Here is a 25,791-nt window from a genome sequence, read left to right as displayed (position 1 = left end):
GAGTGCGACCTGCAGCGGCTCAGGGTACGACGCCAGGGCTTCCTGCACCAGCGGAGAGGCCAGGGGCGGGGGATTCCTGCAAACAGCTGGAGCCAGCGCCCTGCCCCCTCCGCCCCGCCCCTGCAAAAGAGGGCTGTAAAGTTCCGGAAGAGAGATTAGAGGCAGGGGATGGGTGGGGCGGTGAATAGTACGTTCCTTCCTCCCCCTGCGTCCTCCTACCCGGTTATCACTCGGGGAGGGTTGAGTCGTCTCTTGGCCTTCTCTTGGCCGGTGCGCTGGCAGCGTCCAGACGTGGGGCTTGAACCCTCCCATGCTCATCTGGATCGCTTATTTCGCAGCTCATGACTCCATCTGGCTTCGGGCTCGGAAATTTTGGTTGTTACTTGCAACTGGGTCTTTTCAACTGGGTCTTTTCCGTAAGAGTGCTTCACAGGCCTGTCTGTGCATTTGTTAGTAGTTCCTATTTATTGAGCGAACTTTGCAATGGAGGCATACTTTATTTAGTGTTGGAGGGAAGGAACCTGAAGGCTCAGAGAGGCCGTGAAACCTCAAGGCCACACAATGGCAGAGCCACCACATCCTGCTGATTCCTTTGCTTCAGGTCTTTAAAAGGCAAGACTTATCTATTAGAGGGTAGGGAAGTAACATTTATGGACCACCTCCCACTGTGCCAGCTATTTTATTTTTTATTTTATTTCTTTTGAGGCGGAGTCTCGCTCTGTCGCCCAGGCTGGAGTGCAGTGGCGCGATCTCGGCTCACTGCAAGCTCCGCCTCCTCGGTTCACGCCATTCTCCTGCCTCAGCCTCTCCGAGTAGCTGGGACTACAGGCGCCCGCCACCACGCCCGGCTAATTTTTTGTATTTTTAGTAGAGACGGGATTTCACCGTGGTCTCGATCTCCTGACCTCGTGATCTGCCCGCCTCGGCCTCCCAAAGTGCTGGGATTACAAGCGTGAGCCACCGCGCCCGGCCAGCTACTTTAAATATATTGTCTTTAATCATTTAATTTGTCACAACACTTCAAGACAGATGTGATCACCATGCCCATATTACAGAGGAGGAAAACTTTAGAGGTGAGGAGTTGAAGGGCCAGAGCTGGGATTCCTGTACAGTCATACTGCAAGGCCTGTGCTCTTTCTAAAACCACAGTTAATGTCTGCATAGTGCTTGACAGTTTACAAAGCAAAGTATTTTCAAGCTCTTCATTTTAGAGCTATCATCCTATTTCATAGATGAAGAGAAAGGTTAATTTGTGAAGGTACAACATCTGTTGAAGATCACAAAACTAAGTTGCAGAATCTGTAATTTTGAAATAAACTGTAGAGCTGGTGGTATCAAGGCTCATTTCATTTATTCATTGCACGGTGCCAAGTACCAACTAATAATAATACTAGCTAACATTTATTGAATACTTAAACATGAGTTCAACGTATGAGTTATGCACACTAAGTCCTTTAGTCCTTTTTTTGAAGTTTACCTTTTCTATTTTACAGATGGGGAAATAGTTATTTCATCAGGCAGATGAAATAACTCCCCAAGTCTACATGACAGCAAAATGGCAATGCAAAGATGCCAGATGAATTAGTGTAAAATCCCAGGGTGGGAACCAGTCACCTGTTCCCAACCTCTGTCTAAACCACTTTTCTGAGGCCTTCAGTTTCTTTGCCACACGATCATGACTTGTTTTCTTGTTTTTCTTTTCTTTTCTTTCTTTTTTTTTTTTTTTTTTTTTTTTTGAGACACAGTCTCACTCCGTCGCCCAGGCTGGAGTGCAATGATGCAATCTCAGCTCACTGCAACTTCTGCCTCCCCGGTTCAAGCGATTCTTCTGACTCAGCCTCCCGAGTAATTGGGATTACAGGTGTTCACCACCAAGCCCAGCTAATTTTTTTTTTGTATTTTTAGTAGAGACAGGGTTTCACCATGTTGGCCAGGCTGGTCCCGAACTCCTGGCCTCAGGTGATCCGCCCTCCTCAGCCTCCCAAAGTGCTGGGATTACAGGCATGAGCCACTGTGCCCGGCAGACCATTGCTTGTTTTTCTAACCCCTGTGTGTGGTGGGCCCACATAGCTCCTGCTGTCAAGGAGCTCGTGCTCTGTAAAATCGGCCAAGAGTACTGCCAGCTTGCCCCACAGGGGCACTGGGAAGATTAATCAGCGAGTGGCACTTGGAATGCTTCAGCAAAAGCACTGGATAAACTCAGGGCACTTATGCGTGAAACTCACTGCTAGGGGTGGTTCCTGCTGTAATAAGGCACCTGCAGCCCAGTTCCTGATCTGTCCGAGGTATGGAGAGAGTAAAGCCACGTTATGGCCTTCTGTGGGAAGCCATTTGGATGTCAGGGTGAGAGCATCCCTCTGCTTTCGGGGTTAAGGGAATGTGGCAGTCGTGTCATACTCTAGGACCTTTCCCTCTCAGAGGCAGATATTTTTTTCAGCATTTCACAAGGGTTTCCAGCTTATTCTGAGGACACCAGTTATTGACTGAAGTCAGAAACGAATATCATGATTATTTGGGCTTCAGAGGCAGACAAACCTGGGATGAATCCTGTTTCTGTCGTTTCGTCTCTCTGAGCCTCTGGTTCCTTTTTTTTTTTTTTTTTTTTTGAGATGGAGTCTCACTCTGTCACCCAGGCTGGAGTGCAGTGGCGTGATCTCAGCTCGGCTCACTACAATCTCTGCCTCCCAGGTTCAAGCAATTCTCTTGCCTCAGCCTCCTGAGTAGCTGGGATTATAGGCGCACGCCACCACGCCTGGCTAATTTTTGTATTTTTAGTGGAAACGAGGTTTCACCATGTTGGTCAGGCTGGTCTCAAACTTGTGACCTCGTGATCCGCCTGCCTCAGCCTCCCAAAGTGCTGAGATACAGGTGTGAGCCACCGCAACTGGCCTTTTTTTTTCTTTTTTTCTGAGACAGAGTCTCCCTCTGTTGCACAGGCTAGAGTGCAGTGTTGCGATCTCGGTTCACCACAACCTCTGCCTCCCAGGTTCCAGTGATTCTCCTGCCTCAGCCTCCCAAATAACTGGGACTACAGGCATGTGCCACCATGCCTGGCTAATTTTTGTATTTTTAGTAGAGACGGCTTTTCACTATGTTGGCCAGGCTGGTCTCAAACTCCTGACCTTGTGATCCACCTGCCTTGGCCTCCCAAAGTGCGGGGATTACAGGCGTGAGCCAGCGTGCCTGGCCTTTCTCAAGCGTTTTCATACGTTATTATCGATACGTGAAAGAGTCCATGAGGTAGCTGATTATTACTTCCATTTAATAGTTGATAACACTTCCCTTTTTTTTTTTTTTTTTTTTTTGTTGAGACGGAGTCTCGCTCTGTCGCCCAGGCTGGAGTGCAGTGGCGCAATCTCAGCTCACTGCAAGCTCCGCCTCCCGGGTTCACGCCATTCTCCTGCCTCAGCCTCTCCGAGTAGCTGGGACTACAGGTGCCCGCCACCACGCCCGGCTAATTTTTTTGTATTTTTAGTAGAGACGGGGTTTCACCGTGGTCTCGATCTCCTGACCTCAAGTGATCCGCCCGCCTCGGCCTCCCAAAGTGCTGGGATTACAAGCGTGAGCCACCGCGCCCGGCCAACACTTCCCTTTTTTAATGGGGGTAATAGTACCTTCCTAATAGGGTCATTTTGAATCATCAACTTGATAATAGATTTTATTTTATTATTTATTTATTTTGAGATGAAGTTTTGCTCTTGTTGCCCAGGCTAGAGTGACGTGGTGTGAAATCAGCTTACTGCAACCTCTGCCTTCTGCATTCAAGTGATTCTCCTGCCTTAGCCTCCTGAGTACTTGGGATTATAGACGCCTACTACCACCCTTAGCTAATTTTTGTGTTTTTAGTAGAGATACGGTTTCATCATGTTGGCCAGGCTGGTCTCAAACTCCTGACCTCAGGTGATCCACCCGCCTCGACCTCCCAAAGTGTTGGGATTACAGGCATGAGCCACTGTGCCGGGCCTTGATAACATTTTAAAACGTTTCAATCAGGACTTGGAAAAGAGTAGATGCTTAATAAAAGGTAACTATGGCTGGGTGCAGTGGTTCATGCCTATAATCTCAACACTTTGGGAGGCCAAGGTGGGAAGATTGCTTGAGCCCAGGAGTTCAAGACCAGCCTAGGCAACATGGCAAGACCTCCATCTCTACAAAAATAAAAAAATAATTAGCTGGGCATGGTGGCATGGGCCCATGGCCCCACCTACTTGGGAGGCTGAGGTGGGAGGATTGCTTGAGCCTAGGAGGTTGAGGCTGCAGTGAGCCATGTTTGCACTACTGCATTCCCTCCAGGGTGACAAAGTGAGACCCTGTCTTAAAAAAAAAAAAAAAAAGGCCAGGTGCGGTGGCTCACGCCTTTAATCCTAGCACTTCTGGAGGCCGAGGCGGGCAGATCACGAGGTCAGGAGATCGAGACCATCCTGGCTAACACGGTGAAACCCCATCTGTACTAAAAATACAAAAAATTAGCCAGGCGTGGTGGTGGGCGCCTGTAGTCAACAGCTACTCAGGAGGCTGAGGCAGGAGAATGGTGTAAGCCCAGGAGGTGGAGCTTGCAGTGAGCCGAGATTGCACCACTGCACTCCAGCCTGGGTGACAGAGCGAGACTCTGTCTCAAAAAAAAAAAAAAAAAAAGGGGGTAAAGGTAACTATTATTGGAGCCATTATTCTTATCCTTATGTTGTTATTACATTATTTTATTTCAGGGCCAGAAGGAGAGCTAGGTGGAGGGAAGTGTCATTCACTTGGTCAAACAATCTACTAGATGAAAACAAACAAGCAAACAATCTGCTAGACTGCCCCAAACAGATCCATCTAAGCAGGGGAGAATCTGAAAACAGGCAATTACAATACCATGTTAAGTACTATGGGAGAGGATTGCACAAGGTGTTTTGCAACTTTATCGGAAGAATCAATAACTCATAGACGCAGCAAAAGTTTTGCAGAGGAGGTAGCTCTTTCTTTCAAATCAGTCTGTGTTTCCAGGAAGTAGAAAATACTGCTTGCTGGAGGCAGACAGAATGCAAGTGAGCCCAGTCTGTGCTCCTCACCCGAGGGCCTTGCTACTGATCTGCAGCCCCTCTTGCTCCTCAAGGCCTCTCAACTCCCACACAGCCCTGCCAGCCAGCCTTGCCCTAGAATACCCCCTCCTGGGCCACCTGCTGGTGGTGAACATCCTGGACTCTGTGCTGTGGCTTGATGCGGCTGAGTCATAAGACCTTTCTTTTTACTGCTAAGCTCTAATGGAAGCCTTCTGGTCAGAAGCAATGCCCCAAGTCTACCTTGTGGGGAAGGTCTAATGACGACAGATCACTGCTTCTCCCCGCAGGGCTGGATGAGCATGGATGTGGTGGCGAGGTGGGGTAGAAGCACCCACGGGAGCATCTTCATTTCTTCCTATATAGGCGCTAGTTCTGGGCAGGCAAGACTTCCCTGGGGTGGACAGAAAGAACAGACCCTCCCCAACCCGCAATTCCCAGGGGGAGACATCTCCCTCCCAAGCCAGACTCCAATGCCGCACTTTGCCATCTGGCCGTGGCCCAAACCAGCCTCCCAGCTCGCTAGTGACCACATTTTCCAAACCAAAACTCAGGACGCATGATCTGGCAAAGAATTTCTGGCTAGCTTCCAAATGCAAGAGGCAAAAACCTTTCCACCTGACAATCTGCGTCGTTAAAGGTGACATTAAGTCGGAGAGCTTGAAATTCAGGGTCTCTTCTTTCTCGATTTCTCAAGCGTTTTTTTTTTTCTTTTCTTTTCTTTTTTTTTTTTGAGACGGAGCCTCACTCTGTCGCCCAGGTTGGAGTGCAGTGGCGCCATCTCCGCTCACTGCAAACTCTGCCTCCCGGGTTCAAGGGATTCTCCTGCCTCAACCTCCCGAGCAGCTGGGATTATGGCCCTCCTTTCGGGCGCGCGCCACCATGCCCAGCTAATTTTTGTATTTTTAGCAGAGACAGGGTTTCACGATGTTGGCCAGGCTGGTCTCGAACTCCTGACCTCGTGATCTGCCCTCCTCGGCCTCCCAAAGTGCTGGGATTACAGGCATGAGCCACCGCGCCTGGCCTTTCTCAAGCGTTTTCATACGTTATTATCGATACGTGAAAGAGCCCGTGAGGTAGCTGATTATTATTTCCATTTAATAGTTGATAACACTTGGAATTACTTGCCCAAGATCCTACATCCTGAAAGTCTGAATTTTGGCTTGTCAGGGACAGTTCTTAGGGTGGGTGTGTGTCTTGTGGGCAGAGCTGGGGGTGGCGTATTAATACCTTCGACGAAGATGCACACGCCATTCATTTGGGGCCTCAGGAAGGGCAGCCAAGAACTAAGCTGCTCAGGTTCCCACTTCTGAGTTGGAAATCCCCAAGCATAGGACGTGGTGGCCACCCCGTCCCGTCAGGATCTGACCACAGGCCTGACGGCCTAGGAGCGAGAAAGAACCCTTCGACCTTGCGGGTCACACCTCGGCTGCAGGCCCTGGACCCAGCCCAGGTGCGGATGGGCGGGGCGCAGCGCGGGCGAGCGACTCCCCAGGCCACGTTCTGCCTTCCCTCCCCGATCACATGGACTCGCCTTCCGTAGCCGGGAGTGCGGAGCGGAACGAACCACGAGGAGGAGGAGCGGGGGAGGTGCCCAGGGCAGTGGGTCAGCGCCCCGCGGGGCAGGTGGGCGGGCCCAAGCGCCCGCGAGCCGGCCGGCCAGCCAGTCAGCGAACGCGGAGGGCGGGCCGGCGGCCCCGCGCGCCGCGCCCCGCAGCGCCCCCTGAGGGGCGGCGGCGGGAGCTGGTTCCGGCTGCGCGCGCAGCAGTGGTGGCGGCGGCGCGATCGGCCGGGCTGTAACCGTCGTCTGTCCGGGAGCGGCTGGAGCGGCTGCGGCGGCCGGGCACGGCGCGAGGCGACGCCACAGGGCAGCGGCGGCAGCGGAGGCAGCGGCGGCAGCAGGAGACGCAGCGGCGGCCGCAGCAGCAGCAGCAAGACGGACTCGTGGAGACGCGCCGCCGCCGCCGCCGCCGGGCCGGGCCGGGTGTCGCGCGCCGAGGCTGGGGGGGAGTCGTCGCCGCCGCCGCCACCGCTACCGCCGCCGCCGCCGCCGCCGAGGTGACTGAGGAGAGAGGCGCCTCCTCGCTCCCGCCACCGCCGGACTTCAATGCCCAGTCCCCAGCTCGCCAGCGTGAGTGCGCCCCTCCCGGGCGGCCCCCCGCGCCGGCGCCGGGGGCCTCGGGGAAGGGGAGGGCGGGAGGCGCCGCAGCCATTAGTGCAGGCCGGAGACACGTCCCCGGAAGGAGGGCCGGGCCGGGCCGGGGCGGGGGAGCGAGGGTGGGTGAGCGAGGGGCGGGCTCGTGTGTGTGTGGAAGGGAGAGAGCTGTGTGAGCGTGGGGGAGAGTGAGTTGGTGAAGGGAGGGCGTGTGAGTGGGGGACGGGGCTGAGTGTCCGTGCGAGGAGGTGGGGGGACTGGGAGCGCGTCGGGGGGCAGTGTCGGTGTTGGGGGAATGTGGGTGAGGGCAGGGGAGGGTATGGGTGTGTGGGGAGCGTGTGGGCATGAGGGGTGGGGGTAGAATGAGTGAGTAAATGGGGGAGGAGAGAGTTGAGAGTGTGGTAAAGAGCGGGTGAGTGTAGGGGGAGAACATGGTGTGTGTCGGTGAGAAGGTGCGTGGCAGAGGCGGGAGTGTGGCAGGGCGTGCCGGCGTGTGTCCAGTGTGTGAGCAGGCATCCCGGAGGCCCTTCCCCGTGGTCTTTGTGTGTGGCGATAGTGAACCCTGGTGTGTTGGGTTAGGGAGTTCCTTCCGGGAGCATCTTGTTCCTGGGTTCTCAGGTTCAAGTATGAGAAAAGGGGGTATAAGTCTCTTCCAGCGGCTCTATGATCTTCTGGCTCTGGGATTTTAATTTTTTTTCCCCAGAAAGGGTGTGATGTGTTTTTTTGTTGTTGTTCTATAAATTTTTTTCTCCCACGTTTCATGACTTCAAGGTAAATTTTCGGATTTGTCAATGATGCCATCCTATCCTAGTCTGGGGCCCCTGAGAGTTAACGAGAAGAAGTTTGTCTGTTGCCCAAGATCCTACAGTCTGGCCTGTAGAGTGTTCAGGAGCATAAACTTTTGTCAAGTACTGCCAGTCTTTCAGGTGAAGGGTATTTTATTGTTAGGTAAATTGAACTGTAGGCTGGTTTATTATTTCCTGGAATTTGTCAAGAAATTAGCAGTGACTAGCAATTCTAGTGTCACTGTAGGCTTTCAGCAAATGTTTGTCCAGAGTCACCAAACTACAACCACTGCTGAGTTGGAATATGGTACTTGTTGTCATGCTCTGTAATAGAGAGTAGTTTCAGAGGGAAGCGAGTGAAGTTATGCCTTGCTGAGTGTGCAAAAGGAAATTAAGGATGCAGAATGACACATTATCAGGGCTTGAGAATCACTTGCCCGCACACCATTGTATTGGTGAAGATGGTGAGAAGTTGTTTGCTGGTATTCTGATCTTGGCATTTGTAAGTTTCATAATGAATGGACTAATTATTGTCATGGACTTTTCCCATTCTTGTGTTGTAAAAGTAGGGATTCTTGATGAAGAGTAGTACCTTGATAGGGATTTTACACATTGATATAATCTTAAAAATGATGTTATCTTAAACATAGTGTCTCTTAGAAGTTGGTAGTCTTTCACTTGATCTTAGCCAAAAGGCCGAGAAGCGATAGAAGTTGGTAGTCTTTCAGTATAAGCAAATAGTATGGTCCTTTTGTTTTTTTGTTTGTTTGTTTTTGAGATGGAGTCTTGCTCTGTTTGTTGCCCAGGCTTCCCAGGTTCAAATGATCTTCCTGCCTCAGCCTCCCAAATAGTTGAGAATGCAAGTGTGCGCCACCACACCCGGCTAATTTTCATATTTTTAGTAGAGATGGGGTTTCACCATGTTGGCCAGGCTGGTCTTGAACTCCTGACCTCCACTGAAGGCCCCACCTGCCTTGGCCTCCCAAAGTGCTGGGATTAACAGGCGTGAGGGTGGTCCTTTTGATAGTGAACATAATAGAATTACAGGCAAAATCATTGATGTGTAATTAAAAGTTAGAAATTATATTTTTCAGCTGGGCAAGCCGGCTCATGCCTGTAATCCTAGCACTTTGGGAGGCTGAGGCAGGAGGATCGCTTGAGCCCAGGAGTTCGAGACCAGCCTGGGCAACATGGTGACTCCATTTCTACAGAAAATACAAAAGTTAGGCATGGTAGTGTGTGTGCCTGTAGTTCCAGCTATCCCGGAGGCTGAGGTGAGAGGATCTTGTGAGTCCAGGAAGTCAAGGCTGCAGTGAGCCAGTGAGACTCTCTCAAAATAAGAAGAAAGAAATAGTAAATAGTATTGTTACTGTTCAGTGAGGAAAAGAATTAGTATTAATTTCCTTCTGTGCTACAGGTGCTTTTTATATTCATTTAATTCTCACAACTACAAGAAAGGTGGTATCTTCATTTGCATCCATTTAGCTTATTTTGAATCACTTCTATTTGCCAGGCACTAGGGATACAGCGATGAGCTCCCATGGATTTACAGTGGTGAGAAGAAGAGATACAGAAACTCAAAAGGTTAAGTAACTTGTCCCAGGTCACACAGATAATAATTAGTGCTGGATTAAAAATCCAGGTCTTTGACTCTAAAGCCCTTGATTTTTCTAATACATCATACTACTCTCTCAATAGCTCCTCTTATATTGAGGTTTCTCATCCACCTGATGGTCTGGCAGCTTGTACTTAGGAGAGCTGTTGAAACTAATGGAGAAGGCTGGAGGCAAGGGGATCATTTAGGAGATGCTGACTGGAGGCTCTTTGGGGCCTAAGCTAGGCTTTTATGTGGGAGGAGATTCTGCCTTGAAACTCTCTTGGGGCCCCGGGGTGTGTGCTTTGAGACAGTTTTTATGAGGCACCTGGGATATGTCTGCGTGAGGGAAGTCTGATTAAAGAAATGCAGCAGCATTTTATGTTTTTTATTTTTTGGAAAAAGAGGAGAATATATTTATTTATTGGGGCCAAGAGTGAATTAGAACTTACCACTGTATCAAAGTTTCTCTGTTGAGCTGTGTGGGACACTTAAATCAGAAGAAGTGAGAAAATACATGTGAAAGCACTTTGCTAATTATAAATTGAACTACAGATTCAAAGTATTATTACCACTAAGATCTTTCTACTAAGGCAACAGATTTTGTAGCTGGAAAAGGCTGGCATTTTAGAACACCTTTATAGATGAAAAATAGTTTCAAACTGCTGAACGGGGTATTTTCTGACTCAGAACAGTAAAAGTCAGGCCACTCCCTCTGTGAGTCAGTCAAGTAAAATTTAATTTGAACGAACCAAATTTATAGGCAGAAACCATTTACAACATTGAACTCTGTAGCACCAGGAAGAGTAAATCTTTGAATACTTTTGTGTATAGCTTTAAAAAATAGTAGGAGAGCCCCATATATAGTTGACTTGAAAAAAGTTTCAAACAAGGTAAATTGGATTTATTTTTCTTTAGAATTAACTTTGTATTCATTTTGTCCTATAAAGGTAGTATTTCCTTATGCAGTAATTAAGGAACACTTTACAATTTTCAGACACAAAGTTGAAATTTAGTAGGGATTTGTTTTACAGGATTTGACTATACTTTTTCCTTTTTGTTGTAATGTGGGGGTTGGTAACCACCGAAGCGTAGAAAACGAATGTATTTACAAATAAGATGCAGAGGAGCAGGTGCATACATTTTTAGCTGTTGCTCTTGGTCTTGGAAGAATGAAGCTTAAGTTTTTGTGAAACTAAGTTTGGTTGATTTATTTGGGTGCTATTCTATCAGCTATATTCGTTGAATAGAAGATGGGATCTTTAAAATTTTGAGTAAGAATCAGGATCCATCTTTTTTTTTTTTTTTTTTTAAGACTGAGTTTTGCCCTCGTTGCCCAGGCTGGAGTGCAGTGGCACAATCTTGGCTCACTGCAGCCTGTGCCTCCTGGGTTCAAGCGATTCTCCTGCCTCAGCCTCCTGAGTAGCTGGATTACAGGCACACGCCACCACGCCCAGCTAATTTTTTGTATGTTTGGTGGAGATGAGGTTTCATAATGTTGGCCAGGCTGGTCTTGAACTCCTGACTTCAGGTGATCTACCCGCCTCGGCCTCCCGAAATGCAGGGATTACAGGCATGAGCCATCGCGCGGCCCAGGATCCATAGTTTTAACATGGTGGACTTAGTTATGTTTACTGAATAGGGTGATGGTAGAGATCTTGGGGTACTGGTAAAGTTCAGTATTAGACTTTCAGGGTTTAGCTTTCCACATTCCTTTCTTATGCCAAATCATGTATTGTCTCATTTAAAACTCAGTAATCCTGTAAGTATTCTTTTAGCTTTACAGATAAGGAAATTTGTTTATAGATTTTTTTTTTTTTTCCCAGACAGAGTCTTACTCTGTTGCTCAGGCTGGAGTGCAGTGGTGCAACCTCAGCTCACTGCAGCCTCCACCTCCTAGGTTTAAGTGATTGTCCTGCCTCAGCTGGGATTATAGGCATGCGCCACCACTCCCAGCTAATTTTTGGATTTTTAGTAGAGGCGGGGTTTCGCTATGTTGCCCAGGCTGGTCCCGAACCCCTGAGCTCAGGCGCGAGCTGCTGGCCTCGGCCTCCCAAAGTACTGGGATTTGATTATTAAATCCCATGTTTTAGAATCTAAGTTAAAGATTATCAATAAATAGATAGCAGTGAATAATTTTTTTTTCCTTTTAGGGGCTTAAAGTACTTAAATCTCTGTTGAACAGTGGATGCCACCAGTTATAATTACTTTGGGAGATGGTGATTTGAGTCTCTTAATCTGTGAAATATTAGAAAAGCCTTGGCTAGGCACAGTGGCTCATTTTGGGAGGCAGACACGGGAGGATCACTTGAGGCCAGGAGTTCGAGACCAGCCTGGGCAACATAGAGACACCATCTCTGCAAAAAATACAAAAACTAGCCAGGCATAGTGGTATGAACCTGTAGTTCCAGCTACTCAGGAGGCTGAAGTAGAAGGATCACTGGAGCCTGGGAGGTCAAGGCTGAAGTGAGCCGAGACTATGCCACTACACTCTAGCCTGGGAGACAGAGGGAGACCCTGTCTCAAAAAAAAAAAAAAAAAGAAAAAATCTTTTCACCATTTTCATCTTTTGAACTATTACTATGTATAGAGGTGTCAGTTAGCTTTCTGTCATTATCCTTTGTTTTATTGGCTGAACCTCATTCCGTGGGCTCCCTTGACTCTCTGGCCACTGTCTTGGCACTTGAAGCCTTTTAGGTTGCTTATTAGTATAGAGCTGAGGTGCATATTGTGTGAAAATCATTTTGCTCTTTGGAGTGGTAGAGGTCTAGGCTCAACCAGAAACTGTCACTACCCTAGCACCTCCATGAAAGAAGCTGCACAGCAATGCTGGCTGTCTGCTTTCCACAGTTCCCCATTGTGGAGTTACCAGGACTTAGGTGAGAGAATGACTCGTTTCCTGCACTGTTTGTTCAGTCAGTGTAGATTTACAGGACACCAAAATCTTTCCCAGAAAAATGACTGTGAGGAGTTGACAGATTATACGGATATTTTTTATGTGACTTGAATGTAGATGGTTTTTGTTTGCCTATACTGATTTTCTTGCCGACAGGTTATGTTAACACAGCATCCACTTCATTTTAAGTGGCCTAAACTAAATTTCATCATTTGAATATAAATTTACCTTACACAATGTTGGCTTTTGAAATTGTTGAGAATTTTAAGATTAGGCTTTTTTTGTGACCCTTTCTTTGCTAGTTGAGCCTGGTTTGAAAAAATATTTTGAACATTAGAACAGTCTTTACCTTTAGAGAAGTGGTGTATTTAATTCCTCTCATAGTATTTTTTATTTGAACTTTTAGTCTTCTCAAGACATTAATTCTTTTGGCATAAAATGTACACATGATATATTTGTTTTAGCAGATCAGATAAATTACTTTATATTTTTATTTCTGCAGTGGCCAGATATGTTGGCTGTTAACTAATGTATTGTTTGACAGGAATTCAAATTCACAATCAGGTCTGTTTTCTTCCAGTTGTCCTTTAGTTTTTGTTTAAATTTGACCATCTTTTTATTTTCCCCACTGTTTTACAGGAAACATTCACTAGGTTGTATCACCACAGTATTTGTAAATTAGATTTATATACAAATGTTGATATTTGTTGTTGTTAGTAGGAGAACAAATTGTTGTGTATTGTATTTTCCATTATTGGTGAAAAGCCTTTCATTAGGGAATGGAGTGACTGGTTAGTGCAGAAGGATATGAGTCACCAGCAGGATTTGTCAGCAAATAGAGAAGGATATGATGGAGAAACAATAGATTCTAGTGACATTATTTTCATTCCACATGTGTGGTTGGTTACGAACAAGTTTCCTTTTGGTGATTAGTTTAAATTATGCAAATTGGTTCTTTCTGGGTGAAAAGTACTTAATATAAGTCACAGGCTATATTCTCAGTTGTTAGATTGGATCTTCATTTGGAGATCATCAACGGGTAGAATTTAGTTAAACTCGTTATCTGTTGACTACGATTTAGTAAGTTGAAAGAATATTTTTGTTAAGCTTTTTGGTAATTACGGAGCTGCTTGCTCAGTAGATCGGAGGAGGCCCATAAATATGGCAATATTTGCTCTTTTTCTCAGTGAGCAAAGAGTTGCTGTCTTACCACTGCTCTGCTTTGAAATTCCTAAGAGCTTTTATTGCATTTGAATTGGTCTGAAATTCTCAGCCTGGTCGAGGCTTCTCCAGAGTTATCTAACCAAAGACTAAGCACCTTTCTCAAGTCACACTACCATGGTTCCTTCACTGTTTCTACCAGTTTTCTATTATAAAAGTTTTACCTTCTTCAGAAGTCTTAATCCTACTCTCTTTTTTTTTTTTTTTTTTTTTTTGAGACGGAGTCTCGCTCTGTCACCCAGGCTGGAGTGCAGTGGCGCAATCTCGGCTCACTGCAAGCTCTGCCTCCCGGGTTCACGCCATTCTCCTGCCTCAGCCTCTCCGAGTAGCTGGGACTACAGGCGCGCGCCACCACGCCCGGCTAATTTTTTTGTATTTTTAGTAGAGACAGGGTTTCACTGTGGTCTCGATCTCCTGACCTCGTGATCCGCCCGCCTCGGCCTCCCAAAGTGCTGGGATTACAAGCGTGAGCCACCGCGCCCGGCCAATCCTACTCTCTTCTTCTCACGCTTTGTATCTTTAAAATTTGTGGTGTTAATGAAAACTTAATACCAATCAAGCATTTTTCACCCGCGTTGATTCTTCTAGGAGCTTGATCCTGAATAGTGTTTGTATTATGTGCACACGTCTCTGTAAATGCTTGTTCAAAGACTGGCTGTGCTGCATTTTGGTATAATTGAGAGGTGACATATTGTTCCTCATCTCAGTAAACATTTGGAGGAAGAGGACGAGAAAGATTGAATTTTGCATTCTTTAATTGGGAAGAAAAGGAAGGTGAATCCATGTTGAACTGAGCTAGTGAGTAAAGAATAACTCCTTGACATGGCATTATAGAGTTATTTCACCATTTTTATTTCACGTTAATATGTAGTATGAAATATTTACTTTCACTATGTGGTTTTTAAAGATGGTAATGTTACTGTGTTTTGTGAAAGGATGCCATTATTGGACAATTAGTGGATAGACAGTACATTTTAAAAGGCCACCAGCAGCTTCAAATGGAATGATTTGGATTCTTGACTGTTTATCTTGTATGATACTCAGTACACAAACATATGTCTGTAAACTATAGTGTAATTTATAAAAAGCAAGTTTAGGAGAGGAAGTGAACTGTAACTTACCCAGTTATAGGGGAAACTTGGACCAGAGTGCCTGAACAGCAGAAACATTTCTGGGGCTCAAACAAAATATGCTGACAAGATGTATTTTGGGATGTTTTTATTCTGTGTGTCGTCCATAGAGAGTTTCCCTCTCTCTCTTTGGGGGTTAATACTGGAACAGGACCTTTAAATACGCTCAATACATTTGACAAAATGGGGAAATGAAAAGAGTTAAGTTGACCCATAAACTACTAAGTTCTGAGAGATGGTGTATTTTAAATAATGTGAACAGTAGCCTGAAAGTTTTTGCTTTGCATGCTACTCCTGTGCTGTAGGTTATTTTGAAAGGTGATTCAGATAACCTTTCCCAAGTATCTATTTTGCAACCTCAGGGAACTTGCAGCTGTTACAGTCATTTTAACTGTCCTGATATAGCTCAGAAAACATTTCAATGTGGTGTTGACAGGCTGAATCCAGGTGTTCTTTTGGATTTTTACTACTGAATTTGGTTTATTACAATTGAAGTTCAGAATCTTAAATTATTTGTTAATGAAATTATTGATTCAGTGGTTCTTGGGTTAATGTATGTATAATGATGTTGGAAACTAAATTAAAATGATTAAGACTTAAATTGTTCTCTGGAAAAATTAGCCTTTTGAGATTAAAGAAAGAAGGATGGGAGGAGGAAATAAATGTTAGGATTTAACTTTCTGGGGAAGCAACTGAATTGGAGATAGTTCCTATTCTTAAGAAGGTTACCAAAGTTATTTAGGAAAAGAATGTGCTTAAACTTCATAATAAAGGGGTTTGGGAGTCTTAAAATGCACATAAACTAAAGTCTTTAAACATAAACCCCATAGAAAAGATAGCCATGATACTTTGGTCACAAAAGTATGGTTGAATAGAATCCATTTAGTAAAACTATTTAATGTAATTTTTAAAAGATTAACTGAAAACAATTAGATTAATACTCAATATTAGGATTGTGCTGTTAGGATTTTTAATGTTATTACCAGTGCTATTCAAATACTTTTTAAAGAGAAAGTCGGCGTTGGCCATAGTGCTGTTAACCTGCATTTAAATTTTATCTATGAAAGGAAAAATACCAATTTTAGACAAGAGATTCGTTTTGGGAATTGGAAATCTTTAGAGGAAAAATGGAGTACAAAATTGTAAAGTAAATATTTTTAAGTGTGGCCTGAAAATATTTAATGCAATTTTTGTCTTATAGTTATTTGTAGAGGTAGAAATTACTAGAAAAGGACAACTGTTAATCACCGGGGTACATGCACATCTAAAACCACTCCCTTTTCATTTGGTGGGAACAGGGCCCACAGGACTTCAGTGAATAACTGTCGCTGTTCTCAGAAGCAGGTGCGATTGTTGACTAATTGCTTCCCTTATCTTTCTGAGTGGCTGGCCATGTATCTTCTACTGGTTTTGAAATGTTAAGACATTTTCCCACCATCAAGGTCATGATTTCTTTTTATAGAACTGATTATTGATTTCTGTACTGGAACTTGAGTCTCAAGTTCCCTCCTTAAATGAGGAAGTAGAAAAGTGGGAATAACCAAGGGAGTAACTATGAAAAATTTTTTTTTTTTTTTTTTTGAGACAGAGTTTCACTCTGTCACCGAGGCTGGAGTACAGTGGCACGATCTTGGCTCACTGCAACCTCCGCCTCCCAGGTTCAAGCAATTCTTCTGCTTCAGCCTCCTGAGCTGGGACTACAGGCATGCGCCACCACGCCTGGCTAATTTTTGTATTTTTGGTAGAGACAGGGTTTTGCCATGTTGGCCAGGCTGGTCTTGAACTCCTGACCTCAGGTGATCCACCTGTCTTGGCCTTCCAAAGTGTTGGGATTACAGGCGTAAGTCACTGCGCCTGGCCAAAAAAATTTTTTTTAACAGTAAAAAAAGCATCTTGTTTTTGGCTTATTCACTGACATTTTGGATCCTAATTTGTGTAGAATTGAATTGATACCTCTTTATCAACTTCCTAGGACTGTAGTTACTGTGGGTAAGGAGGGATATTAATATTATATATTATATGTAATTATACTATATGTTATAGTTATATATTATAATATATATTATTATATTATATATTTATTATATATAATTATATTAGTATAACATTTAAATCTAAGTTTCAAGGAGCTAGATTATTCTATTTTAGTTTGATAAATGGAACAGTAGAGGGATAAACAAAGGTAGGTAGTGCAGAGGATAGATAGAACTGTTGTTCTTTTTTTTTTTTTGAGACGAAGTCTCGCTCTGTCGCCCAGGCTGGAGTGCAGTGGCGCGATCTCAGCTCACTGCAAGCTCCGCCTCCTGGGTTCACGCCATTCTCCTGCCTCAGCCTCTCCGAGTAGCTGGGACTACAGGCGCCCGCCACCACGCCCGGCTAATTTTTTGTATTTTTAGTAGAGACGGGGTTTCACCGTGGTCTCGATCTCCTGACCTCGTGATCCGCCCGCCTTGGCCTCCCAAAGTGCTGGGATTACAAGCGTGAGCCACCACGCCCGGCCAGAACTGTTGTTCTATCTACTTGATTTGGGAGTAGGTCGTAAGAGATGAATAAATTTTCAGTTTGAGACCAGTTAGTCAGAAGATGAGTGTTTACTAATTAAACACTTTACTAATTAAAGGTGAGTTTTTTTAGTTTACAAGTTTTCAGACACTTTTTTCTCCCAAGTGGTCAAAATACAATAAGTACAGTAGCATTTTACAGAGGAATTTCCCTACTACTTTGAGGGTTGAGAAGATTTTACTATCTACTATCTGAATAGTCTCTGAATATTAAGTTGGACTCCACAAGTTCTGTAGTTACTCAGAGCCTTGACTGTTTTTCATAAACTCTATATCCAGTCTGTGGACAAATCCCACATCAAAGTGTACCTTGAAACTGACCCCTTCTTATCTTCCCTACTGCTGTTACCCTGGTCTAAGCTACCATTATATCTGCTAGTCTCCTTGCTTCCACCCTTACCATTTTTGTAATGTTTCCACATAGCAGATAGAGTGATCCTTTGTAAAACCTAAGTTGTCACTCTTTTTTCCTCTCCTTTTTCAGCTTTTATGTTAGGTTCAGCTTGTACATGTGCAGGTTTGTTACATGGGTAAATTGAATGTCGCTTGGGTTTGGTGTACAAATGATTTTTGTCACCTTGTCACCAGGTAGCGAGCATAGTACCTGATAAGTAGTTTTTCAACCCCGACTCTCCTCTCACCCTCCACCCTTGTGTGGCCCCCAGTGTCTGTTGTTCCCCTCTTTGAGTCTATGTGTACTCAGTGTTTAGCTCCCACTTATAAGTGAAAACATGCAGTATTTGGTTTTCTGTTCCTGCGTTAATTCGCTTAGAATAATGGCCTCCAGCTGCATCCATGTTGCTGCAAAGGACATGATTTCATTATTTTTTATGGCTTTGAGTTGTCACTCTTGAGTGAAAGCCTTCATTGGCTTCATTTGGAGAGGCATCATTTTCTGAATAAAAGTCAAATGCTTTTAGTGGCCTATAAGGCTCTCTTTTATTTCTGATTCTATTCGTTCCATTGTCCTCTCTGTTCCACTAGCATTGGTTCCCTTGTTCCTAGCATGCTGTAAGCTTGTCCCCACCTCATAACCTTTGCAGCAGTTAATCCTCTGCCCAAAATGCTCCCCAAATACCTGTTTGGCTCACACTCTCAGCTCTTGGATAAAAAGTCACTTTTTTCAGTGAGACCTTTCCTGTTAGCCTTATTTAAAATTGGAACCCCCCTCCCTCTGGCACTGCTAATTCCCCTACTTCTAATTTTTCTCCAGAGCAGTGACATTTTTATTTCTTTTTTTCTGCCCAGTAAAGTGTAAGATCCATCCCAACAGAAATTTTTGTTTTGCTTACTGCTCTTGCACCTGTAAGAATATGTGACCCATAGTACATGTTCTGTAAATATTTGAATTAATGAAAGAATTTGAGGAAAATGCGTAGCTCTTCAGGAGGATAAATTCTTTACTGTTGACAGATTAGATTTTTTATACTTATTTTAAGGGGAAATAAAAGTGGCTATTGACATGAAGGGAATTTGCTTTAGGAAAACATTGTTGCAAGGTGTTAGTTGTATATGACATTATTAGGCTTTCATGTTGACTGATTGTAGAAACCAAGCAGAGTCAAATTTGCATTCCTTCCTGTAAAATTTCTGGTAAGAAAAGTAACATAGTAAATATATGCATACTCTTTTTTTAGATCTTTGCTTTTAGACTGTATTTCCTTAAATCTAGAATTCTTTTATTGTACCTTTATATTTTAATGTGCTGTTTTAATTTGGTGAATACTGGCATAGCCCACCAAATTAGAGGGTTTATTGTATCATTTAATTTGGAAATGTAAAGAGATGATTTCTTAGTAGAAATCCTGATGTGAGCGGATTGATAGGAGGTATATATACATATATATATATTTTTAAATTTTTTGAAACGGAGTCTAGTTCTGTGGCCAGGCTGGAGTGCAATGGTGCAGTCTCAGCTCACTGCAACCTCTGCCTCCTGGGTTCAAGCGATTCTCTTGCCTCAGCCTCCCGAGTAGCTGGGATTACAGGCATGCGCCGCCACGCCCAGCTAATTTCTGTGTTTTTAGTAGAGATGGGCCAGGATGGCTTCAATCTCCTGACCTCGTGATCTGCTCACTGTGGCCTCCCAAAGTGCTGGGATTACAGGCATGAGCCACTGTGCCCGCCAATTGATAGGAATTTTAAAAGGATGCCCAGTAAAATTGGGTTGAATTAAATGAGGCTGCTTTTATAAAATTCCCTTATACCTCCAAATTCACCTTTTTTTTTTTTTTTTTTTTTTTTGAGACGGAGTCTCGCTCTGTTGCCCAGGCTGGAGTGCAGTGGCACAATCTTGGCTCACTGTAAGCTCTGCCTCCCGGGTTCACGCCATTCTCCTGCCTCAGCCTCCCAAGTAGCTGGGACCACAGGCGCCCACCACCACACCCGACTAATTTTTTTGTGTTTTTAGTAGAGACGGGGTTTCACCGTGTTAGCCAGGATGGTCTCGATCTCCTGACTTCGTTCGTGATCTGCCCGTCTCAGCCTCCCAAAGTGCTGGGATTATAGGTGTGAGCCACGGCGCCTGGCCTCTAAATTCACATTCTTTGTAGTTAGAATTACAGTTGCCAAGGCAGGACATGAATTTTACTCCTTTAGCCTCTTTAACAGGAAAGAAAACACTTTATGGAATTGTGTAGGTACAGACCTGCCTGGGACAAAGGACTAGCCCTCTGGAGCCTCTTTCTAATCCTATGATTATAGAACTGTTAAGAACGTAGTTTGATTGTAAATCATTATAGGGTTCTTATCACCCTAGAATTTTTTCTTTAAAGGTAATACCATATGTACATGGGAAAAGTTAAAACAGTTCAAAAGGTATATGTTAGAATGTAGTAAATCATCCTCTTGACCTCCAGCCTTCAGTCCTGTGTTCCTGGCCCTGCCCCAACCCCAGGAAACCACTGTTACCTCATATCTTTGTAATCTTCCAGATATCCCATGTGCATGAATGCGTACAGTACTCACACGTATTTCTAAACACACTGTTCATACTGTCATGTACTGTGCTTTTTTTTACTTATTAGTGTCTTTTAGCTGTCATTTCATATCAGTTCATACAGATGTTTTATTCTTTTTAACCTCTGGATAGTTTTTTCTTTCTTTTTTATCCCTTATCTCCCCCCTTTCTTAATTTAAAAGGACTTCTTTGTCACAGACTATCCTTTCTCATCCTTCATTGAAGTTATATTCTTTTGTTAAAAATGGAAATGTTGCCTAGGAAAGGGAAATATCCCAAATTCAACATTTTAAAAGTTAGGTTTTATGATAAAATTAAATGGAGAGAGAGTATTTGGGTGTATATTTGAATTTACCACTGTTATATGTCAAGTAAACTAGCCTCTTTCACCACTTGGTAAGTTAAAACAATAATTTATTTAAGTAGGTAGAGCAGAATTAATGTCAGAGAGACAACTTTAGGAGAATTTTCCTGTATGGTGTACATGCACTGAATTTGTGTTAAAATATAGGGTTCTGCAGCTTTTGAGTACTTTCTAGCTGTGATAGGTTGTTTATGATTTTTTACACACTGTTTGCTTTGCATTCTTAAGTGTGTCACAGGAGTTAACATTAGTTTATCTGAATTGACAGGTGCAAAAATGTAACTGTTGATGTGTAGTTGAACTCTTGATGGAGGGGGAGGGAACAGAAGCTTGTTTTTATCATGTATCTGTTAAGAGTGCTAGAACATACTGTTTCTTTTGGCAGAAATTCCTTTGCTGGGTTCTTAGTATTAAGAATTGAAAATCTTAATAATGAATTATCTTTATTCCTGGAAATGGTCTTTCCAAAATGAGGTTGGGAGAGTAAGATGGGATGAAGCTTGTTCTGTTTGCTGAGCAGACACACACTGGAGACTAGGTAGAAAACTTCATGCTGGAGCGTAGCCTTTAAGCCTGGCTGTCACTACAATGCAGGGCTTTCAGTGCCTTTACTCAGCTGACACACATTTGCAGTGATAACATCGTTGAACCAAAAGGATTCAAATAGGTTAGAATTTCCTTGTGTTTTGCTCTGCATTGCGTGCAAACTACTGTTCTTTGAGTAGTTACTTTAATAAACTCCACCCACTCTCCCACCTTATTTTAAGGTCACAGAGTCGGAGATGAACATCCAAGCAGATATTTGGAAAAAAAATTATACTTGTATGGAAGATTGCAACTTGAAAAATATGTGGGGCTAGACTCAGTGGCTCACGGGGCCTGTAATCCCCGTGCTTTAGGAGGCCAAAGCTGGAGGATCGCTTGAGCCCAGGAGTTTGAGACCAGCCTGGGCAACATAGCAAGGCCCCCGTCTCTCCAAAAATACTTTAAAAATATTAGCTGGGCACAGTGGCATGCACCTGTAGTCCCAGCTAGTCAAGAGGTTGAGGCAGGAGGATCACTTGTGCCCAGAAGTTTGAGGTTGCCGTGAGCTATGATTGCACCACTGCATTCCAGCCTGGGCGATAGGGCAAGACCCTGTCTCAGAAAAGAAAAGAAGAGGCTGGGTGTGGTGGCTCACGTCTGTAATCCCAGCACTTTGGGAGGCCAAGGTGGGCAGATCACGAGGTCAGGCCTTCAAGATCAGCCTGGCCTTTGGTGAAACACTGTCTCTACTAAAAATACAAAAACATGCCTGTAATCCCAGCTACTTGGGAGGCTGAGGCAGGAGAATTGCTTGAACCCAGGAGGCAGAGGTTGCAGTGAGCTGAGATCGTGCCACTGCACTCCAGTCTGGGCAACAGAGTAAGACTCCGTCTCAAAAAAAAAAAAAAAAAAAGTATGTGGGCCGGGCACGGTGGCTCATGCCTGTAATCCCAGCACTTTGGGAGGCCGAGGCAGGAGGTTGACTTGCATCCAGGAATTCGAGATCAGCCTGGGCAACATAGTGAAACCTTGTTGCTACAGAAAATCAAAAATTAGCCTGGTGGTGTGCACCTGTGTTCCCACCTCCTCAGCAGCCTGAGGTGGGAGGATCGCTTGAGCCAGGAGGTTGAGGCTGCAGTGAGCCTTGATCGCGCCACTGCACTCAGGCTGGGTGACAGAGTGAAAACCTGTCTCAAAATAAAATAAAATAAATAAATAAATAAAGAAACCTGGGTTTTTGTTCTTAAGCTGCTACCAGTTAGCAGTGCGATCATACTTAAGCCATTTTAACCTCTCTGAGCCCCAAACTTTTTTTTTATTTTTTATTTTTTTTTGAGACAGAGTTTCGCTCTTGTTGCCCAGGCTGGAGTGCAGTGGCACAGTCTCGGCTCACTGTGACCTCTGCCTCCCAGGTTCAAGCAATTCTCCTGCCTCAGCCTCCCGAGTAGCTGGGAATACAGGCATGCGCCACCACGCCCAACTAATTTTGTATTTTTAGTAGAGATGGGGTTTCTCCATGTTGATCAGGCTGGTCTCGAACTCCTGACCTCAGGTGATATGCCTGCCTCGGCCTCCCAAAGTGCTGAGATTACAGGCGTGAGCCACCACGCCTGGCCAACTTTTTTGTTTTTTAAAAGGTCAGAGTAGTTGATGTTTCTATTGGTTCTAAAATTTCTTTTCTTTTCTTTTTTTTTTTTTTTTTGAGACGGAGTCTCGCTCTGTCACCCAGGCTGGAGTGCAGTGGCGCAATCTCCGCTCACTGCAAGCTCCGCCTCCCTCTAAAATTTTCTTGAGTGTACAAGGAGTACTTTATGAAATGTTTTCCTCTGTAATCTAAGGTGGCTGTGTTTTGGGGTTACAGTTAGAATTTTGAGGTAGGAAGAGCAATGGAGTGTGTTTTTGTTTTTAGTTTTGAAGGTAGACATTTTGTGTTTTTACTGTAGCGAGTAACTCGTTCTGCTGTAGTATTATTGAAGTTCTTAGAATGCCATTTTGAATTTCATTGTGTCTTTTATATTATTTTAGTTTTATGTTTGTGTCCGTGGTTATATAATCACAAGTATGCAATTTACACAATAAAATGCCATAAGAGTATCATAAAGCTTGAGGATAGATGAATAGTGTTGAAGCTTTGTAGGCCTAGCTGCTTACCTATATATTTCAGTTTCTTCCTGAAAGTGGTTCCGTAGTCATTATCTTTCAGACCTATTTCTGTCTGGTCACAGCTATTTTTTAGAGACTTCTAAGCCTTTATTGGTAACTTAGGGAAAAGGCAAGTGAAAGAACTTAAGCTTTGTCCCTGTTTCCAGAGGAATTTATGATTATGTTGATGTTCTCTGACTACTCTAAAGAGTACTGTGTTTCAAAGCAGCAGGCCTAAAATAATAATAAAAATTCTGTCACTTCTTGCTTTGTTTTTTTGGGTAGGGATTAATGTTTGGGGAGAAGTCTGTGAATCAGTGACCTTCAAATAATTTTGTATTCTTGAGGCAATTATTATGTGAGAAATAATAAAAAGGTAAACTGAAATAGAAAGGAGAGGATGAGGTTTATACATTAGTTGGGTCAGCAGGCATTTGTGGTACATTGGAAAAAACGGGACTAACATAAGACTTGGGTTTGAATTTGGGCTCAGTTAAAAACTTCCATTGTGTGGTGTTAGGCAAGTCACTTCATTTTTCTGATCCTCTTTCCACATTCCTTGTATGTTGTAACAACTACTCAAGAGTTGTGAGGAAAAGGGGAAATGATTTTTAAAAAATCAATTCTTTATTTACCTAACAAGTTGGTTATGTCCACTGCATTGTGTGAAACATTACAGTATCATATAGGAAAGTACTGTCAGTACAGTGTTGGATCACAGGATTTTTTGAGAGTGCCTTATGAGTTAGTCTCATCATTGAGGGCCAACACATATACTTTGTATAGAAAGAATAAAATCCTCAAAGTGAAATTTTGATTAATATCCTCTACCCATTTATAGGTATACCTTATTTTAACCAAAGAGTATATGTGAAGGACCTAACCATCAAAGCAGAAAAATAAGGAGATCTTCGTGAAGTTTTTGAAAACAGTTCATGGGCCAGGCGCAGTAGCTCACGCCTGTAATCGCAGCACTTTGGGAGGCCTAGGCAGGCGAATCACCTTAGGTCAGGAGTTCAAGATGAGCCTGGTCAATGTGGTGAAGCCCCGTCTCTACCAAAAATACAAAAATTATCGAGGTGTGGTGGTGGGCACCTGTAATCCTAGCTACTTGGGAGGCTGAGGCAGGAAAATAGCTTGAACCTGGGGGGCGGAGGTTGCAGTGAGCTGAGATCTCGCCATTGCACTTCAGCTTGGGTGACAGAGCAAGACTCCGTCTCAAAAAAAAAAAAAAAAAAGAGTTCATGGAAGTTTTCTTTAAGTATCTAGTAATCATTTAAAAATTATTTGAGTTAAAAATAATCGAGTCTGTGATTATTTTTTGTTTGTTTTTTTTGTGACGGAGTTTTGTTCTCATTGCCCAGACTGGAGTGCAGTGGCACAATCTCAGCTCACTGCAACCTCCGCCTCCCAAGTTCAAGCAATTCTCCTGCCTCAGCCTCCCGAGTAGCTGGGATTACAGGCATGCGCCACCATGCCTGGCTAATTTTGTATTTTTAATAGAGACGGGGTTTCTCCATATTGGTCAGGCTGGTCTCGAACTCCTGACCTTAGGTGATCTGCCCTCCTCGGCCTCCCAAAGTGCTGGGATTAAAGGTATGAGCCACCGTGCCTGGCTTGAGTCTCTGCTTTTTTTTTTTTTTTTTGAGACAGAGTTTTGCTCTTGTTGCCCAGGCTGGAGTGCAATGGTGCCATCTTGGCTCACCACAACCTCCACCTCCCGGGTTCAAGTGATTCTCCTGCCTCAGCCTCCCGAGTAGCTGGGATTACAGGCATGCACCACCACACCTGGCTAATTGTGTATTTTTAGTAGCAACAGGGTTTCTCCATGTTGATCAGGCTGGTCTCAAACTCCCGACCTCAGGTGATCTGCCTGCCTCAGCCTCCCAAAGTGCTAGGATTACAGGCATCAGCCACCACACCCGGCTCGAATCTCTGATTTTTAAAACTCTTCATAATACCCCTTTATCCAATTCTTCATAGATGGTAATAACGTATAATTGGTGACACTTCACATCGTTTTGGGCTTATAAAGAATGTATTTTGACTTCAGGCATTTGTGTTCACTGTGCCATCAGCCTCTAGTTCATTTTACTTATTCTTTTCTTCTCCAGGTTTTTCGTTGGAATATACGTTGCACATTTATGGCGATTCTGAGTGTGAGGGCAGACTTCTGCCAGGCTCAGCACAGCGTTTTCGCTGACAAGTGAGCTTGGAGGTTCTATGTGCCATAATTAACATTGCCTTGAAGACTCCTGGACACCGAGACTGGCCTCAGAAATAGTTGGCTTTTTTTTTTTAATTGCAAGCATATTTCTTTTAATGACTCCAGTAAAATTAAGCATCAAGTAAACAAGTGGAAAGTGACCTACACTTTTAACTTGTCTCACTAGTGCCTAAATGTAGTAAAGGCTGCTTAA

General features: G+C 44.1%; 1 protein-coding gene across 1 annotated transcript; it reads left to right on the top strand.

Annotated features, from left to right (window-relative positions):
- The first annotated feature begins 9,494 nt into the window (after window positions 1-9,494).
- Window positions 9,495-25,630, top strand: LOC131384019 (uncharacterized). Its single transcript, XM_058442433.1, has 2 exons — window positions 9,495-9,563; window positions 25,486-25,630. Exons 1-2 carry the CDS (start codon window positions 9,510-9,512, stop codon window positions 25,579-25,581), a joined length of 150 nt encoding a protein of 49 aa, XP_058298416.1. The 5' UTR covers window positions 9,495-9,509; the 3' UTR covers window positions 25,582-25,630.
- The last annotated feature ends 161 nt before the right edge of the window (window positions 25,631-25,791 follow it).

This window comes from Hylobates moloch, unplaced genomic scaffold (genome assembly GCF_009828535.3).
Source record: "Hylobates moloch isolate HMO894 unplaced genomic scaffold, HMol_V3 SCAFFOLD_8, whole genome shotgun sequence".
NCBI classification, from domain to species: Eukaryota; Metazoa; Chordata; class Mammalia; order Primates; family Hylobatidae; genus Hylobates; species Hylobates moloch.
This window is presented reverse-complemented; position numbering and strand designations above follow the sequence as displayed.